The sequence below is a fragment of the Sphaerodactylus townsendi genome, linkage group LG01, assembly GCF_021028975.2.
Source record: "Sphaerodactylus townsendi isolate TG3544 linkage group LG01, MPM_Stown_v2.3, whole genome shotgun sequence".
Taxonomy (NCBI): domain Eukaryota; kingdom Metazoa; phylum Chordata; class Lepidosauria; order Squamata; family Sphaerodactylidae; genus Sphaerodactylus; species Sphaerodactylus townsendi.
In genome coordinates, this window is record NC_059425.1 from 27542206 (window position 1) to 27566249 (window position 24044).

The following is a 24044-nucleotide window of genomic DNA, read 5'->3' on the forward strand; positions in this document are numbered from 1 at the left end:
TTGCTATGCAGAGGAGTATATGTGTTAAGTGCTGTCAAGTTGCTTCTGACTCATGGCGACCCTACGAATGTCCTCCAAAACATCCTGTCGTTAATAGCCTTGCTCAGATCATGCAAACTGAGGGCCATGGCTTCCTTTATGAAGTCAATCCATCTCACCTTGTGCCTTCCTCTTTTCCAGCTGCCTTCAACTTTTCCTAGCATTATTGTCTTTTCCAGTGACTCTTGTCTTCCCATAATGTGTCCAAAGTATGATAGCCTCAGTTTAGTCATTTTAGGGACAGATCAGACTTGATGTGATCTAAAACCCACTGATTTATTTTTGGTAGTCCACAGAATCCATTTCACTGTCTTCCAACACCACAATCTGCCTTGTTCCTATTGGCTTTCTTCATTGTCCAGCTTTGTCCACCCGTACATAGTAATAAAGAATACTATGGCATGCATTAACTTGATCTTGGCTGCCAGTGACACATCCTTACGTTTAAGAATCTCTTCTAGCTCCTTCATGGCTGCCCTTCCCAATCTCAATCTTCCTCTGATTTCATCGTTGCAGTCTCTTGTTTGTTTGATAGATAATGAAGCCAAGGAATAGAAAGTCTTGAACAAGTTCAGTTTCCTCATTGTCCACCTTAAAGTTGAGCAATTATCCAATAGTCATTACTTTGTCTTCTTGATGTCCAGCTGTAGTCTTGTTTTGGAACTTTCTCCTTTAACTTTCACTAGTGGTCATTCCAGGTCGTCACTATTTTCTGCCAGTGATGTAGCATCGTTGGCATATCTAAATTTGTTAATGTTCCTCCCTCCCACCCAATTTTCCCTCCCCTTTCATCTAAACAAATCCACAATATGTTCTACAAACAGATTGAAGAGACAGGAAGAAAACATCTTTGCCAACTGGAAACCATTTTGTTTCTCCATATTCTGTCCTAATAGTAGCCTCTTGTCCAGAGTAGAAGAAGAAGAGTTTGGATTTATACCCCACCTTGCTCTCCTGTAAGGAGACTCAAGGTGGCTTACAAGCTTCTTTCCCTTCCTCTCCCCACAACAGACACCTTGTGAGATGGGTGGGGCTGAGTTCAGAGAGAACTGTGACTAGCCAAAGATCACCCAGCAGGAATGTAGAAGTGTGGAAACATATCTGGTTCACCAGATAAGCCTCTGCCACTCAGGTGGAGGAGTGGGGAATTAAACCTGGTTCTCCAGATTAGAATTCACCTGCTGTTAACCACTACACCACACTGGTTGTACATCAAAATAACCAGATGCTGTGACACATCCATTTTTCAAAAACCAGCCATAGCTTTTTGTGATCCATGCAGTTTAAAGCCTTTATGAAACACAAGTTGATTTTCTTCTGAAATTCTCCCATATACTTCAGTAAATAACATAAATTTGCAATATGACATCTAATGCATCTTTTTTACTGAATCCAGTTTGGACATCAGGCATTTCTCATTCCACATACGGTAACAGTCTTTGTTGTAAAATTTTGAGCATCGTGTTACTTGCATGAGAAATTATATGATGGTCCAATAGTTGCAGTAGTCTTGGACGTCTCCTTTTTTGGGAGTTGGAAATAGACCATTTCCAGTCTGTGGACCATTTTTTTGCTTTCCATTTTTGTTGTCATATTAAGAACATAAGAACGAGTCTGATGGATCAGACCAGAGTCCATCTAGTCCAGCACTCTGCTGCTCGTAGTGGTCCACCAGGTGCTTTTGGGAGCTCACATGCAGGAGGTGAAAGCAATGGCCTTCTGCTGCTGTTGCTGCTGCTCCCGAGCACCTGGTCTGCTAAGGCATTTGCAATCTCAGATCAAGGAGGATCAAGATTGGGAGCCATAGATCGACTTTCTCCTCCATAAATCTGTCCAAGCCCCTTTTAAAGCTATCCAGGTTAGTGGGCCATCACTCACCTCCCTGTGGCAGCATTATTCCTGCAAACACTCGGTAATCAATCAATGCGGTTAAGTGTGAAGAAATATTTCCTTTTATTAGTCCTAATTCTTCTCCCCAGCATTTTCAGTGTGTATTCCCCTGGTTTTAGGTATTGTGAGAAAGAGAGAAAAAATTTCTCTCTGCTTCAACATTTTCTATCCTGCATAATTTTATAGACTTCAATCATATCCCCTCCCCTGTGACATCTCCTCTCTCCAAACTAAAGAGTCCCAAACGCTGCAGCCTCTCCTCATAAGGAAGGTGCTCCAATCCTTCAATCATCCTCGTTGCCCTTCTCTGCACTTTTTCTATCTCTTCAATATCCTTTTTGAGATGTGGTGACCAGAACTGAACACAGTACTCCAAGCATGGTTGCACCACTGCTTTATATAAGGGCATGACAATCCTTGCCGTTTTATTATCAATTCCTTTCCTAATTATCCTCAGCATAGAGTTTCCCTTTTTCACAGCTGCCATGCATTTTGACATTCCTATGGAACTATCAACTAAGACACCCAAATCCCTTTCCTAGTCTGTGACTGATAGCACTGACCCCTGTAGCATGTATGTGTAGTTTGGATTTTTCGCCCCTATGTGCATCACTTTACATTTTACGACATTGAACTGCATTTGCCATTTCTTAGCCCACTCACCTAATTTATCAAGGTCCGCTTGGAGCTCTTTGCAATCTTTTGCTGTTTTCACCACTCTACATAATTTGGTATCATCCGCAAACTTGACCACCACGCTACCCACCCCTAACTGGTCCCAAAACGGATTCTTGGGGGAGACCACTTCCTACATCTCTTCATTGTGAGAACTTCCCATTTATACTCACCCTTTGCTTCCTGTTTCTCAACCAGTTTTTAATCTATAGGAGGACTTCCCCTCTTATTCCTTGATTGCTGAGTTTTCTAATTCTTATCAAGGTTTTGATGGACCCTATTTCTGTGATTTGGAATAGATCTATTGCTATCCCATCTGCTTCTGGTGATTTATTTCTGCCAGTTCCAACTTTCTTCTTCAAAAGAAGATTCTTCTTGGAAGGACTCTATCCTTTCATCTCTTCTGTATTGTTCTCCAGTGTATCCTTCCCACCTTTTCTTTCGTTTGTTCTGTTCAGTTAAACTGTTTCCATGTTGATCTTTCAGCATGCCTAGCTGTGCTTTAAAATTTCCCTTTGATTTCTTGGATCTTATGGAACAAATCTGTTGCTCTTCCTTTTTTCTTGTTCTCTTCTGTTTCTTTACTCTGGTCATTATAACAGTCCCCTTTATCTCGGTGTGCAAGTTGCTGGAACTCTGCATGTAGACTTTTGATTCTGTTTCTGTCACCTTTTCCTTTCGCTTCTCGTCTATCTTTAGCAATCTGAAGAGTTTCCTCAGTCGCCCAGAAGAAGACAATAGCAAATCACCTCTGCGCATCTCTTGCCTTGAAAACCCCAACTATTTGGAATGCCATGAGTCAGTTGTGGGTTGATGGCAATATACACGCTCATTTTGAATGTGCTTTGGTCTACCTTTTACCCCAGATTGGAAGGCCCTGTAGCTCTGGGGTACAGAGTCTCAGAAGCTCCCATTTCCAGCCCTAATGCTTTTACTTTTAAAAAAGACCTCAAGTAGCAAGGCTGAGATTCAGGGGAATGGTCTCAGCACTGCTGTTCATGCAAAGAGGCTAATCCCCATTTTTCTCCTGTGTCCACAACAGCAGTCTGCTATTAAAAAAAATAACAGCAAAGAAAGCAGTTCCAGATATAAAATGACAGGGCATGTTTCTTCTGCTTAATTTCTTTTGTCAGGCTGAGGTTAAAGACACAGGGTGGAACCACTAAAAATAGTGAAAAGTTGAACCCCACCCCAACTCTTTTACCTGAGGTTCCCAACAATCCAGGTGGGGCCTGGAGTTTTCCCAGAATTACAACTGATTTCCAGACTACAGAGATCAGTTTCCCTGGGGAAATGGCAGCTTCAGGGGGCAGATTCTACAACAGCCCACAGATTCTAGGTAAAATCTGTCCCCCAGTTTTCCCCTCCACAGGCATTCAGTTCAATTCAATAAGCCTTTATTGGCAACAGCCTCAAATCACCAGGAATTCCCAAGGCTAAAGTTGGCAATTCAGTTCTAACACTGGACCTGCAGGTAGGTCTGCCATCTTCTTAAGCAGTCCCTGGGTTGGTTGACAGCTTCCTCTGATTCCCCCTTCCCACTGCAGCTCTCCCTCACATCATCCTTTGGGGGCCCTCAGAGCAGCATTTTGTGGAGTGGCTGCAGCAGCAGGGAGGAGAAGCAAGACATTTCCATTCTGCCTTCCAAAAACAGTCTTGATTTAACTCCATAGATTTACTCAAGAATGTATGCACTGCTTTTTAATAAAAGAATTCATAAAGTTTATAAAAGTTAGAACCCAAAAGGATAACAAATACCTTAAAAGAGAAACAGAATGAAAACCTCATCTGCAGAAGTACAATGAATTTGCAAGTTCTGATTATCTCCATGCCATGATTTCTGCAGATCGATACCAGAGCAAACTACCTCCCACCCCCCACCCCCGGCTAGTTGGCAGCTCTGATTCAGGGGAAGATCTGGTTGTAGGCGAACAATCTTATTGGGAAGGGATTGTCCTGTTTCTGACCAGACTTTTAAGCATGGAACCCCAGGGAACCTCAGGTTAGAACACAAATTGAAACCACCACTTCATATTTTCTCTTCTCCTGAATGGTGCAAAGTTAGGGGCAGGTTTTGGATGGCTTGCTTTGGAGGAGAGAGTGCACGGGGCTTATGAAGCCTTTGATCAAATATGGTATATTTACAAGCGTGCAGGCTGACTCAATGTGGGGGCACTGAAGCAACCTCAGGGACAGGCTGGCATAGTCTGAAAGCATTACCTCGGAAAGCCTAAACCAGCTCTTTACCAGCCCTGTTTGTTTTTTTAAGTGCTTCAGTCTCATTGTACACAGACATCTTCCAAACCTGGTTTCAATCACCCATGGAGAAGACTGTGATGCATTCCAAGGGCCTGGGGCTACCACTGGTTCCCTATCACTGGTCAAAGTTGAAGGGAGAGCCACTGCACGTAGCAGGACATGCACCACTTTCAAAAGCAGCTTTCTTATTGGCAACAGCTTTTCCTCAGTAAAAACGGCCTGATGGGAACTGTAGTTCCTCAGGGCGTTTTTACTGCGAACAGGCCTTTTGCAGCCTGAAAAAGTTCTCAAAAAAGAAAGGAACTAAGGGAAGGGGGGGAAGGGGAAGCACCGCAGGGGGGGCGCCGCGTAGGGGGAAAGGGGAAGGGGCCGGGGGCGATTTTCTGCGCCCGCCAGGCATGTGCCCGGTTCACGGCGCACCCCCCCATCCCCTTGTAGCTTCGCTGCTGCTCTATGACATTACACCCCACTGAAGTCTCTGTCATCCCCAATCCACCCCAAATCTTCAGGAGTTTCTCAGCCTGGATCTGACAACTCCCTCCTGCCACACCTGACTTAGTCTAAATCCAGTAGCTGCCATCAAAGCTTATTTGGAGCTGCAACTTAAATATCCTTAATGTTAGTGGCCGGCTCAGAGAAAAAGGGCCAAAACTGAACGAATCAGTGCGCAATGACAGTACGTTAAGAGGAAGAGGACAACATTGCACACATAACACCACCACAATGATATAACTTAATCACAGTTATGAATGCTTATATCAATATCTATAATGTGAACTGACACCAGTCTGTAGCCATTGCATATTTAACTCTTAACAATTATCCTAATATAAATATCTACATCATGCATATGAAGGATATGATACCACTCGTTTGTTTTGTTCACAGGAAAGGATCTGTTCTTATATTCAGTGCAATTATCCTGTATGGGCAGTCAAGAGTCCACTGTTGCACTGTCCTCTGGATCACCTTGCAACTTCTTCACAATAAACAATCAGTCTTTTGCAGTGGTGGAATCCAAAAATTTTAGTAACAGGTTCCCATGGTGGTGGGATTCAAACAGTGGTGTAGCCCCAATTGGGCTGAACAGGGCATGATGGGGGTGTGGCCGGGCATTCCAGAGGCGGGGCATTCCTGGGCAGGGCTGTGGCAAGGATGCAGGGCATGCGCACCCCAGGTGTTGTTCGCTTTAAGGAGTCTCCAGCCAACAAACACCCCCCCCCCATTCCTCTCCCCACAACAAACACCTTGTGGGGCAGCAGGTGCGACAGAGAAAGTGGAGAATCAAACTCAGCTCTCCAGATTACAGCCCAGCCCCACAGCAAAAGTTAAGAAGCCAGGTGCTTCATGCCCCGCCCCCCCTCAAGGCCATTCACAATTGCAAACAAGATTTTAGGGATAGAAGTGCAGTTTGGATTTGCACATTACCTTTAAGGAGTCTCCAAACAGCTAACAAATGTGCCCCCCCCCTTCCTCTCCCCACAACAAACACCTTGCAGGTGGGGCAGAGATTGCCTCCCTAGCCGGCCTACGGCCTTCTCCTGTGCTCGCAGGCGCCCGTCTGCGGAGAAGGCTTGGGAGCAATGGCAAGGACTTAATGGAGAATAAGGCACTGCACTCTGGGCGAGAGGGAGGGGAGGCGGAGCTCCCCATTCCTCATCCTGGGAGCACAGTGGTATTTCTCCCCTGCCCTCTGGACACTCAGGGCCACCGTAGAGAGTGGGCGGGGCTATGTCAGGCTTCCTTAATTCTTGCAGCAGAGGCTTCCTCAATTCTGGGCTTGCTGGGGCTTGCAAAATGTCAGGGGACATTTTGGCGTGCCCCCCACGTGACTTCAATGGATACGCCCGGGGACATGGGGTACCCTTTGTCCCTAGGCAAATATGCCACTGCCTCTGAGTGGACCCAATTAGTAACCCCCTCTCAGCACACACAAATAATTAGTAACCCACTCTTGGGAACCTGTGAGAACCGGCTGGATCCCACCTCTGGTTTTGTCTTTTCAGTTGCCTTCTAATGAATTGCCGGCTCACGCTTCAATCCACATGAGGAGATGAAACAAGTAATGTGGTCAATGAAATCAATCAATATTCACAGAACGCAACACGGGTCTAGCTGCGCTTTTGCTTATCTGCTTCAGTGTTTGATTTCATATCTAGTCACATATTGGGGTTATTTTAACATCTCGTTTGGACTTCCTCATAACTGACACCAGGTTATTAGGATCATTGTTAAGAGTTAGATATGCAATGGCTACAGACCGGTGTTAGTTCACGTTATAGATATTGATATAAGCTTTCATAAATGTGATTAAGTTATATCCTTGTGGTTGTGTTTGGTGTGCAACGTTGTCTTCTTCCCCTAGAAGTCAGAGAAAAAGGAGCCAGGAATTGCATGCAGTTAGCAAAGTAGGGTTGCAAACCAATTTCAGTGTAGCGTAGACTTGCCTCCTATAAAGGAATACAGATGCAAAGAGAGGTTCAAAGTATAGAAGATGCCCAGAAATCTAGATCTTCTCAATGTTAAAAAAAAAAATCGCAGCTGCACGCATGCCTGATTTCCACCTAGGGCAGTGGTGGTGAACCTATGTCACTCCAGATGTTCATGGACTACAATTCCCATCAACCTCTGCCAGCATGGCCGATTGGCAGGGGCTGATGGGAATTGTAGTCCATGAACATCTGGAGCACCATAGGTTGGTCGCCCCTGACCTAGGGTATCCAGCCTTCAGGTGTGTACTGGATTTCTTCTGGAATTATAACTGATCTCCAGACTACAGAGATCAGCTGCCCTGGAGAAAATGGCTGCTTTGGAGAGTAGATCCTATGGAGTTGTACCATGCTGAGGTTCCTCTCCTCCCCAGACTCCAGCTCCACCCCACAAATTCACTGCCTTGGAGTGTCCTGGAGTCTCTTCCTTTGGCGGTTTTTAAACAGAGGCTGGATGAACGTATGTCGGGAGTGCTTTGATTGTGTGTTCCTGTATGGCAGGAGGTTGGACTTGATGGCCCTTGGGGTCTCTTCCAACTTTATGATTCTATGAAATCTCCAAGTTTTCCCAACCCAGAGCTGGCGACCCTTCCTATCATCCCTTGCTAATCAGATTTCTTTGGGATCTTCAGGCAATTACAACTCTCAACAGCTCTCACAGGGCTTTCTTTGCCCCAAAACATAATAATGACAAGAAATAGGGGAGACAAGAACTTCTTGATGTTTCCAGGGTGGTCCAGTTCCTTCTCTTCCATGCAGTCCTCTTTTTGCTGATGTCCTTTTTTCAGGGAACAGTCTCCTTTCCCAGGCCCGTCCCCTGAGATGTCTGAGCCCTGCGTCTGCCTAGTAGTCGTATATCTGCGGCAGTTTTGTTTTGCTTTTGCTAAAGACGCCTTCTAGAAACATTTAAGTAACAGACCGCCACTGAAAGAGCTAAACTGTGCCTCCTGCTGCCCCAGACAGAGCTGGCAGAATAGTAAGTTGGGTTTCTGTTTATAGCAGGGGTCCCCAAACTTTTTAAACAGGGGGCCAGTTCACTGTCCCTCAGACTGTTGGAGGGCCAGACTAAAAAAAAAAAACTATGAACAAATTCCTATGCACAAATGATTGTCAAATGTTTGATTTCACCTTTCAGCCTTTCTGTCATGGTCTATTTTTAGAGCAGTGACCAAAATATGTCAAGTACAGGGTGGGCTCCAAATATTGTTGGGGAGGCTGTGGAATACCTTCCCCTGTAAAAAAAAAAAAAGCAGAACTTACCCAATGAGGCATTCCATCTAACCCAGGATCAGGTATCTTCCTGGGTTCTTTCCTCCCTAGCAGCCAGCGAGCGATTCGCCAGCCTGGCTGATGCCAATGGGAGTGAGGCGGAACAGAAAGCCTGAGAGCAACACATGGAGTAGCTGAGAGGGAAGGGCAGAGCAGGCGTTGCCACATGTAAGGTTTCCAACTCTGGGTCAGAAAATTCATGGAGATTTGGGGGTGCCATCACGTAACTGCAATCAACGGCCGTTGGGGCCAGTTCCTCCTCTCCCTCGAGCCCCCACTGCACATGAATGGAGCCATCGCCGCCATGCCTGGCGAGCCGGATAAATGCCTTCAGGGGGCCACATTTGGCCCCTGGGCCGTAGTTTGGGGACCCCTGGTTTATAGTAACGATGAGCAAATTTGCATCTGGGAATGTAAATTAGCATATGCAAATTGTGTCCTCCCTCCTGAGAGCTTTTGTCATCTGAAGATAGAGTCAGAAGTACCAATTCTTCTGTCACATCTGCATCACATGCATCTGGGAGTACCACAGCAAGCAGCATTTCTCACTAGGCCTCAGATCCACTCTACTGTACCACTAGACTGCATGGCAAACCACATTTCCAGCTGCATGGTAAATGAATGTTGTGTCGAAAACATTCCCGGACATGGAAACGCAGCATGTCAAGCAGATGGCATTCAGCCCATAAAGGTGGTGGGGGAGAATGGAGATATGCAGTGCTCATTTGCAGTCTGTCTGCAGTGGTAACATTAGAGTTGCCAATCTCCATACTGGTAGGTGGGGTTTGAAGATCTCCAAGAATTACAGCTGATCCCCAGACTACAGAGATCAGTTCCCCTAGACTAGAGCAGGGGTCTGCAACCTGCAGCTCTCCAGATGTTCAGGAACTACAAATCCCATCAGCCCCTGCCGGCATGGGAAAATTGTTGTATTGGAGAGTGAACTTTAATCTAGGGTTGCCAACTCTGCATTGTGAAATTCCTGGAGATTTTGGGCGGTGGAGTCCTTTCCAAAGCAGCCGTTTTCTTCAGATAACTGATCTGTTATCTGGTGATCAGCTGTAATCCCACAAGATCTGCAGGTCCCTCTAGGTCCCGATTGCCAGCCCTACACCCAACTAAGGCCCCTCTCCTCCCCAAAGCCTGCCCTCCCCGCAACTCCACCCCCAAAATGTGCAGGAACCTCCCAACCCAGAGCTGGCAACCTTAAGGAACCTCCTCTACATGGTGTTTATATAAACCCCTACAGCTTTAATTGTGATAGACACGAGATTTCTCTTTATAGTAATTATGAGCAAATTTGCATCTGGGAATGTAAATTAGCATATGCAAATTGTGTCCTCCTTTCTGATTGTTGAGTCCTGAGATGACAAGCTATTGTCTTCACTGCTGTATAAAAAAACCCTGCGCAAATTAAAATAAAAGGGCTGGACAGATACTCCAGCCCTTTTATTAAAATTAAATTTTAATATTAAATATTAATATTAATATATAAATATTTAATATTTTAATTTTAAAATTAAAATTAAAATAAAAGGGCTGGACAGATACTCCAGCAAGAAAATTCAAAGGTAACACCCCCCCTGGCTAAAAGTTGAAGAGGTACATTCCACTCTGTCACTCCTGGGTCCATTCTCCTTTAGACCTGACGTTAATAAATCAGTCCTGAATGCTTAGCTCACTCCGGACCGTACCAAGTTTGGGTAGACAGCGAAAAAATTAAAATCTACAGCGCTGCATCCTGGTTCTAAACAGCCCAATTCAACATCACCCCAGTGTGGATTTAAATGGGGCGGGGCACGAGCCTACGAAACGAACACGAACACCAACCGCTGACGCCGGGCAAGGAGCAAAGGGCGGAGCCAAGATCTCCAGCTCTCCCGCGGAGAACATCGCGGGATTGGCTGGAGGGGTCACGTGGGCGTGTCTACAGACTTGGAACAATGAATGGGGACGAAAGGGGCGTGGCAGGAAATAGGATCTGGCAAGAGAAGCAGGTGAGAGCACGTGTATGTTTTATATGTAAGATGTCTGTATATCTGTGGGAAGGGTTGCATTTGCATGGTGGAGTACTTGCTCTGCATTTAAGAGAGCAGCCTGGTGAATAATGCAGAGGCGATTTCATTCCCATTTTCCTTTGCAGCTGCAGTTGCTCTCTTCCCGCCCATTCCCGGAACCCCAGAGAAGGAACTGTTACCGTGAGCCACTGTGTCCTTGGAAGAGAGCCAAGAGAGCGTAGCAGCTATTTTTTTTTATGCTGCTACGAGTTAATAAGGGAGGAGTGAGGGAACCTTTCATTGCACCTGGATCTGCCAACTTCCAGTGGGGCCTTGAGTCTCTTAGAATTACAACTGGCTTCCAGACGATAGAGATCAGATCCCCTAGCAGCTTCAGAGCGGGGACACTGTGGAATACACCACTGAAGTCCCCCCCCCCCTTTCCAAATCCTATCCTCCATATACTTCGCTGCTCAACCCGGGGTGGTATAGAAAAGTGTGTAGGGTCTCATTATCCCAAAGCCCCATGATGAACTAGACATTGGGATTTGAAAAGTACCGGTAGCAGACAAGCCTGAAGTGGGAATTTTGTAGCCTTTGCAGAAAAGGACCTGTGATCCTGCAAAATGAAAAAGGGAGCGAACCATTGACGCAGGGGGAAGACCGTGGAGCAGGGCCTCTGTTTCCAGGCAATGGAGGCGTCAATCTCTGCAAAGGAACGCAGGGGGTTGGCTAAATAAGTCACGGGGGCTGTCAAACAGTTTGAAGCCGTGAATGGGGAGGGAGAAGAGGGAGGTGGGGCAGGAAGTGGAAAGAAGCTGGTGGGGGTAAGCGGGGCAGGAAGATGCCAAGGAAGGTGCTCCCATTTGGGGGAGGGGCTTGGCAGTTGTGATGCCCCAGGTTTTACCTGCAATGGTAGGAAGCATTTCATTGCTGGGTTGTCAGGCCAGGATCTGAAGTGCCATTTCTGGGGGCTCTGGAAAGTGACTCTGACGTTTGTATTTTTCCAACACAAGCCTTAACTCTGATTACAAAGTGCACCTGTCAACCTGTCCTGGGGGCATGGCAGCTGCAGGAGGCTCAAAAGTGAATGGCTGCCATCTTTCGAACAGTAATTTAGCATTTTGCGATGGTTGCAGTTTTAAAACTTTAATAAATCATCATGTATAGGTTGGAGGGCAGCTTGTACTGTGGTGTGGTAGGGTGGATGTCCACAGTCAGAAGACAATAGTAGAAAATGTTCCCACTTGAGCGGTGGCACATACATGCTCAAACTGGGTGTCAAATTGGTTGTGGTGGGTTTTCCGGGCTGTGTGGCCATGGTCTGGTAGATCTTGTACCTAACGTTTCGCCTGCATCTGTGGCTGGCATCTTCAGAGGTGTATCACAGAGAGAACTCTGTTACACATGTGTCTAGTGCAGTGTTTCCCAACCTTTTCGAGGTCAGGGTACCCTTGACCTCACTCTTCATATCTCACGGTACCCCTGCCGCCACCCTCCACCTTCCCCTCCCATTGCCCCTGCTTGCCACACACCCCACCTTTCCCTCCCAGGGTGAAGGGAAGCACTGGGGGTGGTGGTGGCTGCTGACCTTGTGGCAGGCCCTGCCCATGGGCCAGCTCCATATCCTTGCTGGCACTGGTGGGAGACACCACAAAAATGAGGGCGGGGGGGCGGTAGTGTTGCCACGGTACCCCTGGAACATGCTCATGGCACCCCAGGGTACCACGGAACCCTGGTTGAGAATGGCTGGTCTAGTGAGAAGGGAGTATTTAGTGGGGTATATATTGTCCATGTCCCAGGGTGGGGAACGAATCAGTAACTGTTTGGGTGGAACTTGCCATGCAAAGGTGTGGTTGAGTGCATTGTTGAATCTGGCCGTGAAAGCCTTCGACAATACATTGGGTGTCAAACTGATTTTATAGCCATGCTGTAACACAAAGTCTTTCTGGCTTTCTGGATTTTAATCTGTGGAGGCCTTTGGCAAACTGACCAAGTTGTAACACCTTCGGATTTTGCTTCTTCAGGAGCCATAAACATAACCGTGGGATTGCCCTTGACAGCACCTGTTCTAGATCTCAGCCTCACAGCATCCTTGTACCACGAGGAAAGGTGGGATAGAAATATTTTAATCTATGTAAATAAAAATGTAAATGTTTGTTTGTTCAAAATCTTAAATCTCTGAAAGCTCTTCACCAGTTGGTTTGAAATTTTGACACAACGTTGCATTCGAATACGTACATGTTTTTATATATGTAAGGAATTCCATAGAAGCAGAAATAAAAGGCTCTTTGGTGTAAAAGACCGTTTATTCAGACATCTTAGAAAGCTCAAGTACACGCAGTGGCAGGAATAAGATCTCCCGCCAGAAACACAGGTTATAACTCTGTCCATCCCCATCCCCCTCCCGGATTCCCATGGGAACGGAGGTCTCATCTCCCTCGCAGAGATAAGGTCTCCGCCGGAGAAGCTGGCCCATCGCCCGGGCTGTGGAATGTACTCAAGGCCAGGCGGCTGCCCTTCTCATCAACACCGTTGAATCCTTTACACTCTGCCTCCCTTAAAGAAGACCCCTCCCCCCCAGGTTTGTGCGGAAAGGCGCGGTGGAAGGCAGAAATAAGGGCGGGCGCCAATATTTTCGGAATAAACCCATTGATTATACCCAGAGGAATATCCCACCCAAGAGACAAAAAATATTGCAAGCGTTTGCCATTAAAGCGAGAGTCCAGGATGGCGTCAATTTCGTAATGCTTGTGGCCATCAATAATAGTCGGTGGGGGTCTCCCCGGCTGGTCGCAAGCCAGGCATCGGAAACGCGAGCCTCCTTGAGTAAACTGGAATGTACGACAGGATGAATGTTACTAAGAGAGTTAGGCAAATCCAATCGGCCAGTGACACCATTAATCACTTTAGTAATCTGAAAAGGTCCCACGAATCTTTTGCCTAGTTTGGAAAATTTATGCACGCCTCTGAGATTTTTGGTAGACAAATACACCCAAGCGCCCACACGCAGAGGGAAATCCGAGCGGTGCTTATCCGCTTGCAGCTTTTGGGAGTCCTTAGCCTGTTGTAAGGCAGTCTGGACCGATTTCCACCCTCGGCTAGGGATGAAATCCATTGTTGAAACTCTGAGGATCCAATGCTTCCGCTGGTAGTTGCGGCAACGGTGGGAAGGAGCCACCAGACACAATTTCAAAGGGGTTTTTTTTTGTACTGCTATGAACCTCATTGTGATAGGCGCACTCCGCAAACGGAATGAGCGCGCACCAATTGTCTTGGTGGTAGTTGGTGTAACAACGTAAATACTCGCTCTAGGGTTCTGTTCGCTCTCTCCGACTCACCGCCACTTTGAACGTGGTAGGGCGGCAACCGCCGGGGCGGCCCCTAACAACCCTAGAAAAGCTTTCCAGAACTTTGAAATGAATTGAGGCCCGCTGGTCGGAGACCACCTTAAAGGGGCGGAGTGTAGACGGTAAATATGCTGGAATGAACAGGCCGAGCCAATTCAGCAGCGGAGAGGATGGAAGCACATGGAATGAAATGGGCTTGTTTAGAAAATAAGTCCACCACCACCCACAAGACCGTGTTGCCATGACTTTCTGGCAAATCTGTAATAAAATCCATGGAGATGACTTCCCAGGGGCGGGAGGCCACCGGGAGAGGTTTCAACAGACCATGGGGCTTTCCCGGAACAGTCTTGGCTTCTGCACAAACAGAGCAACCTTTAATATACGCCTCAATGTCCTTGCGCATCGCGCGCCACCAAAATTGACGGCGGGCCAAATGCAGAGTTTTTAGAAAGCCAAAATGTCCAGCCGAGCGGGCATCGTGGCAGGCCTCGAGAACCTGCTTGCGGAGGGAGGGAGGCACATACCAACAATCCCCTCGCCGCCAAACGCCATTCTCCAAACGCAACTGGGAGTCGCCTCACTGGGAGGCTCGCGTCGCCCCGCCTCCTCAAGTTCCCTTCTGTAGGGAAAGGAGAGACCAGGCTGGGAATGGGCGGAGAAGGAGGGAGTGGATGTCTGAGATCGGGTGACAGCCAGCCCCAATTGGGAGGGGAGAGAACAGTGCGTGGAATGTCCCGTAATGCCGGCTCCACCCCCCTCCCTGGAAGGTAGGCTGAGCCGAGCGCGATCAGCCAGTTTATTGGTTTTTCCGGGGAAAAAATGGACCCGTGGAAAGAGAAACTTGAAAAAATCGGCCCAACGAAGTTGTTTTGCGGACATCTTGAGGGGGGGGTGGAGAGGGCGGCCAAGTTCTTGTGATCCGACCAAACTTGAAAGGGGTGTTTAGCCCCTCCAGCCAGTGGCTAGTCATGAGCGGAGAGTGGAGCTACTTTAATGCGCCGCAGTCTCTTTATCCCCCCACAGTCCAGTTGGAGTTCTCCTCCAGCCAATCGGAGAATTTCTTTGATAAATAAGCACACGAACTTTCAGCCTATCATCTTTTATTTCTCTGCGTAAACAGGGCTGCCCCAAGCCGCTTTGTCCGAGGTGCATCCATCATCGCGAAATCCTAACAAACGGAGATCTGGGTCAGGGTGCTTTAGGATAGGTTCGGGTGGTAAAAGCAGACTTTAAGAGCTGAAAGGCTGTTTGACATCCTTCAGCACCAGGAAAGGGGGGCCCCGGCCATGGACAGTGGATCTTTACCCTTAGTGCGTAAGAGGTCTGTGAGAGGAGAGTCAGTTCAGCTTAATTGGGGTATAAAGTCACGATAGAAATTAGCAAAACCTAGAAAAGATTGGAGTTCTTTCAAGCTGGTGGGGCCGCCATTGAGTGACCGTGATCAATCTTAGCAGTGTGATCCATTTGTAGGCCCTCGGCGCAGATTCGGTAACCCAGATAGTCAATAGAGGTTTGGTGGAAAACAGCATCTTGGAAAGTTTGGGCAAAGAGGAGTTGAAAGTTGAGCAAGCCGCTTCAATACTTCCCTAACCAATGCTTCTATGCTCTTCCATGGTTTGTGAATAAATTCAAAACGCCATCTAAGTATGTACCACTACCCCTTTGTACAATAAATCATGGAGAACTTCGTTGATAAGGGGCCTATAAAAGCCCCGGGGGCCCCACTCTTAACCCGGAATGGCATTATTAAGTATTCAAACTGTCCAAACTTTGTAAGTTAAATGCAGTCAAGTGTTCATAGCCTTCAGCAATTCTGACCCTGTAGTAAGCTTCTCTCAAGTCCAACTTAGTAGAAGATGCGCCCTGCCCACGCGCCTTAACAGCGTCCTTGATCAAAGGCAAAGGGTATTTATTGGACAGGGAGACTGCATTGAGATTCTCCTCGGTAATCTGTGCAGAGCCAGTAAGGACCCATCTTTCTTTTTTGGCTAAACAAAAACAGGAGCAGCATGTGTGTGTTTGGTAGCTCCGGCCGTGATGAACTCAGCGATGGTTCTTGTCTAAGAAGGCAACGGGGTTCCTTCTCCTCATTGGGACTCATACAGTAGATTCTACCTTGGGCAGTTGCCATGCTCTGGCTGTATTAATGATTTTGCAGTCAGTGTCTCTATATGGGGTGGCAACTGATCGCATTCTTGCTCCTGAAATACCCTGGCATAGATCTTTGGTATCGCCGGTGGATGCCGGGTGTGGAATCGGGAGCAATCAGCTGATGAAGCCAGGGGTGTGTGTGTCAGGAGAAGTCGAGGTTTCCCCCCAATTCATGTGTTCCCCGCAGGGAGGGTCAGTGAATTCCAAGATCCTTTCTTTCCAAAGGAATTTTGGTTCATGTAACAACAACCATGGCATGCCCAGAACTATGGAGTGTTTAATACCGGCGCCAGAATAAAACTAATTTTCTCCCAATGGTCGGCGCGAGCGGAGGAGAACCGGGTTATGCGTTTTGAACTGGGCCGGTCCTTCGCTCCCGAGAGGACTGCCGTCCATTTGGGTGAAGGGTATGGGCTTAGCCAGGGGGATTTGGTCTAGACCTAGCTCCTCCGCCACCTGGGGTCGCGATAAACAAATGGGAGCAGCCAGAGTCCACAAGGGCTGAGGCTATAATACGAGTATGCTTAGCGGGGTTGGCCAGAAACGCTTGGATTTCAGAATGGGAGCGCTGCCTTCACTCAACGCCCTGGAGTCAACCCCGCGTCCAGCCAGTATCGCAAGGCGAAACTGCTGCGTCGCCCTCCTCCGGGTCGCCTTCGGCGACTGTTTTAGATGAGCCCGTTGGGGGCGGCCCAGATTTGCGCGGTGGCTTGGCAGATGGGGTGCGCGCGGCCGGAGTGGTTGGCTTCTGTTTTTTCAGGCAGTTGGCGGCTAGGTGACCCGGAGGAGGGATATCCCACCCAAGAGACTAAATATTGCGCCGCTTATGACAAAGCGAAGAGTCCAGGATGGCGTCAATTTCGCCTAAAATTGACAGCCGCAGAACTCCACCTTGGGTTGCCCTGGTCTGCTGCTTCCTCAGTTCCCTCTCCAAGGCAGCCAGCTCCCTCTCCTTGCGAGTCAATGCATCCTGGTGCGCATGCAAAGCTGCTTTCTCTCGCTCCAATTTAGCCAGTTCGGGTCCCGCTGGAACAGCTGCAGTAAGTTCTCACTTTGAGTGTTAGCGTCTTCGGAACACTCTCACGCTGGACGCTGTAAGTTCAGTTTGGAGTGTTCCAGGACTTTATCATGGACTGATAGATTCTGGGCATATTGCCGCTTGGAGCGCATCCTTGGCACGGTCCAATTCGAAGTTGGACTTCTGGCGCTTCGCTGCTCCCCGGTCTCTCTGCATGTTTTCACGCTCTTGCTGCAGCTGTTCTCGTTCCTCTTCCCATAGCTGGCGCTCACGGGCCCATGCTTCTTGGGCATCTCAAGAAGTCGGCCCACTTCCTCAGCCCAGCTCTCTTTCGACATGGGAGAGGGAACAGAGCCGGCTGGGAGGGCAGGCTTGCTCCGGACTCCGCGCCGTCAGGACGCTGAGGCATCGTGCTCCACCGGGTGGCTCCACGGGGCATCTCTTCAGGTGCAGCCGCTGGTCCGGGATCAGGGGGGTCCGGATCGGAAGACGGTACGGATACCCCCCCCAATCCCTGGTATAGTCCCAGTGTCACCGGTGGTCTTCGGACGGGCCCCAGTGCTGTGCCACGGTCTTCTTTGGGAGCATCACTAAAATACGAAGTCCAGGAATCGCTCAATGGACCTCCTGCCGGCATGAAAGGTGGTCAGGCCCGCCTCCTCCGCGGACAGGTTGCATCTGAGGTTTGTAATCCATACCTAAAACGGGTAGATATCCGATCCACAGGCGCTCGATCCATAGACAGCGCCACAAACGCACTCATGTAAGTCCCTATGGTCGTCTTCACGCCCCTCGCTCCAGCTTAAGTAAAGGAAGACTCGTAAGGATATCAGGACGGGAAAGAGTCACCAGCTGGTGACCCTCGCTCTCTCACCGGTTCCTCCAGATCCAGAAGGGACAGGTCGGAGCCCTCTTTGGGGGCTACCGCGACCTTCCCCTATAGAAACATTCAACCTCTCCATGCCGAGGCACCAGAGGTCCACTGGTGTACTAGGAATATAGATGATTTAGCATTCTTGCCACAATGTAAGGAATTCCATAGAAGCAGAAATAAAAGGCTCTTTGGTGTAAAAAAGACCGCTTATTCAGACATCTTAGAAAGCTCAAAGCACGAAGTGGCAGAATAAGATCTCCCGCCGAAACACAGGTTATAACTCTGTCCATCCCCATCCCTCCGATTCCCATGGGAACGGAGGCTTCATCTCCCTCGCAGAGAGATAAGGTCTCCGCCGGAGAAGCTGGCCCATCACTCGGCTGTGGAATGTACTCAAGGCCAGGCGGCTGCCCTTCTCATCAACACCGTTGAATCCTTTACAGTATACCTACTACTAGCTGTACCCGGCCACGCATTGCTGTGGCCCAGTCTGGTGAAATGGGAAAGAAAGAAAAGCGAAAGCACACGTTTCTAAGATGTTTGATTTAACAATGCTTGTGGGTATACTATAATTTTTGTTGTTGCATTGTCTGTGCAAATATGGAGATTGTGTGGTTTGCCGACTGTGGAAGATGCAACATATAATTGACCACGTGAGAAGCAATCCGTGTGTAGATCTAAACCGCACAAATGTAAAGATTGGCCCTGAGCTTTGCTGATGGTGATTGCAAACGGCAATCAAATTGGGAATTACAATCTCTCAAATTGAAATGGGATATCTGTTGGAATCCTCTTTTGACATCACTAAATTGCACAGTGGTCACGAAAAGAACTTTATGGTTTAGGATACAGGTTGTTGGATCGTTGAAGAAGTCTGCGCATTTAGATTTCCCCAACCACACCTTGGGGAGCCTAGCGAAATAATCGCAGGGATTGCTGAGCATGGAGTCGGTTTGAGGGTGATCTGCTGCTTCTCATTGACATTTTTTCAGCTACTCAGCCTGTCGCTTCATTCTGTTGAGAACGGCAGACCTGAAGCTGCAGAACGCTTATCACAACCGCGGCATCCTCGTCTGGCTGCATGTCACTCTCTACCGCACGCATTTGTTTTACTCTTTTCTGTTTCGCTCGTTCGCTGATGCCCGTTCTTCCTCAGTTTGATTTGCAATTACTCGTCGCACTGCTTCCGCTCCATGAGTACAACGACCTAAGTTTGATCTTCTTTCTTTCTTTTTTCTTTCCTCTTTTTCAGTGCAATCGATCTGCTTCAGTTCATCCTAATAATGCCTCGCAGAAGATCAAACTTAGGTCGTCGTACTCGCAGAGCGGAAGCAGTGCGACGAGTAATTGCAAATCAAACTGAGGAAGAACGGGCCTCAGCGAAAGAGCGAAACAGACAAAGAATGGCTCAAATACGTGCCGAGGAAACAGCAGAGCGACGTGCAGCCAGACTTGAGGATGCACGGTTGCGAGCGCGGCGATTGCGTTCTGCAGCTTCAGGTCGACTTCGTTCTCAACAGAATGAACGCAACAGGCTGAGAGTGGCTGAAAAACGTCAACAAGAAACAGCAGATCACCCTCAAACACGACTCCATGCTCAGCAATCATGCAATTATTTCCTTCAGGCTCCCCAAGGTGTAGTTGGGGAAATCTGGGGAGTAAAAGCACCACAGGACCCCCCTTGCGTTGCCCGAGGCCCGGTCGGTTTCAAGGCTGTGCCAAGGGCTTCTCCTGCCAACACTGGGCAATTGTAGTCTGTTCCCTCATTAAGGTATAATGTGAAGTTTTGAAGGCAGACTGAAGCCATAGCACTCCATTTTACTCTATTATTTGCTTCAAGCCATTAAGCACTAACCTCTAATGCAGCTCTGCAGAGGACAGTAAACCATTAATCAATGGCCTTCTTTCCCCAGGTTGGCACCATGGTGGACTCCCAGTATATCTTGCCCAACGACATTGGCATTGCAAACTTGGACTGCACTGAAGCTTTCCAGCTGCTGTCACCGGAAGAGCGACTCTACGCCCACTACCTCTCGCGGGCCTGCTGGTATGGAGGCCTAGTGGTGTTGCTGCAGACTTCCCCGGAGGCACCTGCAATCTACGCCCTTATCTCTCGGCTATTCCGGGTTCAGGAGCCTGCTCGATTAGGAGAGCTAGCGCACTCCCTTGGCCTCTCTGATGAGGAGTATCAGGTACCTGAAACTATATCTTGTCTAGGTTCCCTCTGTGTCCTGGAATGCGTACAAAGTTTCTTCTAACTATATCTGCATTGATGTTCTTCCTGTCCTTCCCGCACTCAATCCCTGCATCATCAAAGCTGAATCTTTCACCTGCTGGATTTTGACTGAGCCTTCCTCGGTGACTTTAGTTCTTGGGACAACTGCCTTCTTACACCGTAAAAGGCCTATTTGATCATACCAAGGGAGTCCATCTAGTTCAGCATCTTGTTGTCACAGTGGCCAACCAGAGACCTGTCAGTGGTCAACTGCCCCTATGATTTGCCTGTGAGTAGCTGATATTCAGAGCTCTAAGAGCAAGGTTTTATCTAACGATCATGGCTTTTGATAGGGTTATTTCTAAATTAGTCTAAAAATCTTCTAAGATGCTAGTCCTCAGTATATTCTGTGGCAGTGAGTTCTCTGTTTTCTTCACATGGATCACAAAATCCTTTGAATTTTGTTTCTGGGAGGTAGAAGAGGCTGCAAACTTAGACAGGGATGCAAGAAGAACATTCTGCGTTCTGTGCATGGGATGGTTGAAAACAGGCATTTTTTGGCATTTTTAGATTTTTTAAAAAAATGTTGTGCAATTTTGGTAGAAGGGAGGAACAGAAAATATCAAAATAAATGGACTTTTCTACCTGTCTCTGAAAACTGGTTCACTGAAGACAGCATGATGTAGTGGTTAAGAGCAAGTGGATTTGCCTATGGCCATATCACCCTGAACATGCCTGATCTTATCTGATCTCGGAAGCTAAGCAGGGTCGGGCCTGGTTTGTACTTGGACAGGAATACCGGGTGCTGTAGGCTAAAAAGTTCTCCATGGCAGATTCCTGCAGATCCCGTTACAAGCAAGAACTTGTCAATGTTCAGCCAACCGAGTAGAAACAACTGCTCATATACTTCTGTATTGTTCTCGCCACACAGAACTCAGGAGTCTCTACACTGAACCACACATTAATTTGTGTCTTGCCACTTCTGACCAAGACAAGCTATGTCTGCTTTTGAATGACTGCTGCACTAAAAGAACAGCAAAGTTTTTGGCAACAGCTTTATCAACAGCTGCGCACTCCTGTTGATCACCTAATTACCTTTTATTGTCTGATTGTTGTTTTATCCTATAATAATAAAGGTATTAAAAGAAAAGGAAGAAAAGCAGGTGGATTCTAATCTAGAGAACCGGGTTTGATTCCACACTCCTCTACCTGGGTGACAGAGGCTTATCTGGTGAACCAGATATGTTTCCGCACTCCTACATTCCTGCTGGGTGACCTTGGGCTAGTCACAGATCTCTGAGAACTCTCTCAGCCCCACCTGCCTCACAAGGTGTCTGTTGTGGGGAGAGACAGGGAAAGGAGTTTGTAAACCACCTTGAGTCTCCTTACAGGAGAGAAAAATCCAAAAGCTTGGATATAAATCCAAACTCTTCTCCTTAAAACATAGGTAACAAATCATAGCATATCTGATCTTTAAACTTTCCTGCTCTCAATCTAGAGCTCTGTGTATCTGCACACGAGCAGGTGAGAAGTGAGAGCAGAACTCATAAACCGCGGTTGTATTTCTGTGCCAATTAACCAAGACTCTTCTTTTTTGCAGGCATTCTTAGTTTATGCTGCTGGCGTGTACGCCAATATGGGCAACTACAAATCCTTTGGTGACACCAAATTTGTGCCCAACCTTCCCAAGGTGAGCGTGAGTCCTGAGTGTTGGTGAGAGGGTACCCATCTGTGGAGGCAGAAGGAGCCATTTTATCTACTAACCTGTAGGTAATGGGAGTGCTCCCTTCACCTTATTGGCTGAGTTTCCAACAGAGTCTAGTGGACTGAGGCATCGTCTGGCTTTTCCCACACCTTCTAATGCTTCCTTGTGCCCTTTTGATCCTAGGAAAAGCTGAAAAAGTTGGTGTGGGAGAGCCAGGCCTTCAAGGAGCACTCGGAAGAAATGAAGGCGCTGTGGGGCAAATGTGGGGATCTCATGTTCTCCCTGGAACCGACGCAGAAGCACCTGGGACTCAGTGGTCAGGTATTGTTTCACTACATCTGTTTGTAAGGACTCTACATCTGTTTGTAAGGATCCTAGGACAGTGATGGTGAACCTATGGCACGGGAGCCAGAGGTGGCACTTGGAGCCCTCTCTGTGGGCACGCGCACACAGAGTTCGTCATGTAGGGGGCGGAAAATCACACCCCCCCCACATACACATTTAGGCTGGCCTGGGTCACTGAGCACGATGTGCATGCATCGCGGCGAGCAGGGAGGACTCAGCTGGCGGGCCTGGTGCCTGTGCTCTTGGTGGCTGCTGCTGGGGGGCGGGGGGGTGGCACAGAGGAGGTAGAGATGCTAGAGAGGCGCGCGCGGGACTTGCTGGAGGCTATAGCAGGCTGGCCCCTGCTCAAGCGGGTGGGGCGGAGGAAGAGGGAGCCAACTGTTTTTTTTCTAAACTAAGACCTCAGCATTCAGGTTAAATTGCCAGGTTGGCACTTTGCGATAAATAAGTGGGGTTTGGGTTGCAATTTGGGCACTCGGACTCAAAAAGGCTCACCATCACTGTCCTAGGAAGAGTGAGAGAGTTGTGGCATTCTGCATCCTGGAACCAGGATCAGCGGCTCTGTTTTTTGGGAGGCAGGTGGTTCTCCTGTGACCTCTTTTTTCCCGCAGGGTGTCTCCACATATTTCTCAGCCAACTGCTCCATGGCAGATGCAAAGCTGGCCCAGAAATTCCTCGACTCGCAGGTACAAAAAGAACTCTCCTCCCATTCTTGGGTGGTCCATGACCTGCCAAGGGCATAAGAGTGGGGTGGGGGGGGAGTGGTGAGGCTCCGGACACTGAGGACTGGGTTGGGGACCTTATGTGGAATCTGCTTTGGTGGAGGGTGCATGATGGGGAATCTCTCCTGGTACCTTTAAGATTAAGTTTAGGGGTAAGCTGAAAAGAGCAGAAACGCTTCACGTTGAATTCAGCCGGAAAAGGCCTTCTGTCTATGCTCTGGAGCACTCTTCTGCATTGTGTTATTTTCTCACCCTGACTTGTGTGAGTGAATGGCTGGAGGGGAACAGGTGACATACCTCTGTAGGTGCTGATTAAGAAGTTCAGCTATTCTGGAAGCAGGATTTTCCCAACTCTTTTCTTGGCTCTTTCTCCAGAACATCAGTGCATACAACTCAAGGCTTTTCAAAACAAAGGCCCATGGGAAATCATGCTATGAGGTTCGGCTGGCTTCAGTACTTTCCAGTGGTAAGTGACTTTTCTGAGTACTGTTGTCATCACCCCTCTCCACATACCCTTGGCAGGTACCAGGAATAATGTGGTAGATTCTGGAGGTGGTAGAATGGATTATACCTGACTGCAGGTGGAGATTCAGGTTGGAATATGCTGCCACAGGAGGTGGTGATGGTCACTAACCTGGATAGCTTTAAAAAGGGCTTGGACAGATTTATGGAGGAGAAGTCGATCTATGGCTACCAATCTTGATCCTCCTTGATCTGAGATTGCAAATGCCTTAGCAGACCAGGTGCTCAGGAGCAGCAGAGGGCCATTGCTTTCACATCCTGCATGTGAGCTCCCAAAGGCATCTGGTGGGCCACTGTGAGTAGCAGAGTGCTGGACTAGATGGACTCAGGTCTGATCCAGGAAACTCTTTCTTATGTTCTTATGTAGGTTGCTTCCACATGGCAGTGAATCTCCGTGGAGTTCTCATTACTGCTTTAGGCACAGAGGCATTTGCAGTGGCAGTAGGCTGTCCTGTTCCCTGGAGGTTTTACTCCCGCAGGGCTCTGCAGCAACTCCACAATTGCTCTCTGGGGGTAGGGGACGA

At 48.1% G+C, this 24044-nt stretch overlaps 1 protein-coding gene and 1 pseudogene across 2 annotated transcripts in view; both read left to right on the forward strand.

Annotated features, from left to right (window-relative positions):
• The first annotated feature begins 10510 nt into the window (after positions 1 to 10510).
• The window catches only part of DPP3 (dipeptidyl peptidase 3), a 35498-nt gene continuing 21964 nt past the window's right edge, over positions 10511 to 24044 (forward strand). The window contains exons 1-7 of one of the 2 annotated variants that reach the window (XM_048515488.1): positions 10511 to 10618; positions 12646 to 12730; positions 19925 to 20203; positions 21827 to 21916; positions 22115 to 22252; positions 22888 to 22962; positions 23374 to 23464. In XM_048515488.1, coding sequence (XP_048371445.1) covers positions 10569 to 10618; positions 12646 to 12730; positions 19925 to 20203; positions 21827 to 21916; positions 22115 to 22252; positions 22888 to 22962; positions 23374 to 23464 — 808 coding nt within the window. In that variant the 5' untranslated portion in view covers positions 10511 to 10568. Of the gene's footprint in view, positions 10619 to 11709; positions 11730 to 12645; positions 12731 to 19924; positions 20204 to 21826; positions 21917 to 22114; positions 22253 to 22887; positions 22963 to 23373; positions 23465 to 24044 lie in introns of those variants that run through there. The other variant, XM_048515495.1, reaches the window with a different exon arrangement.
• Positions 20934 to 21040, forward strand: LOC125425671 (annotated as a pseudogene).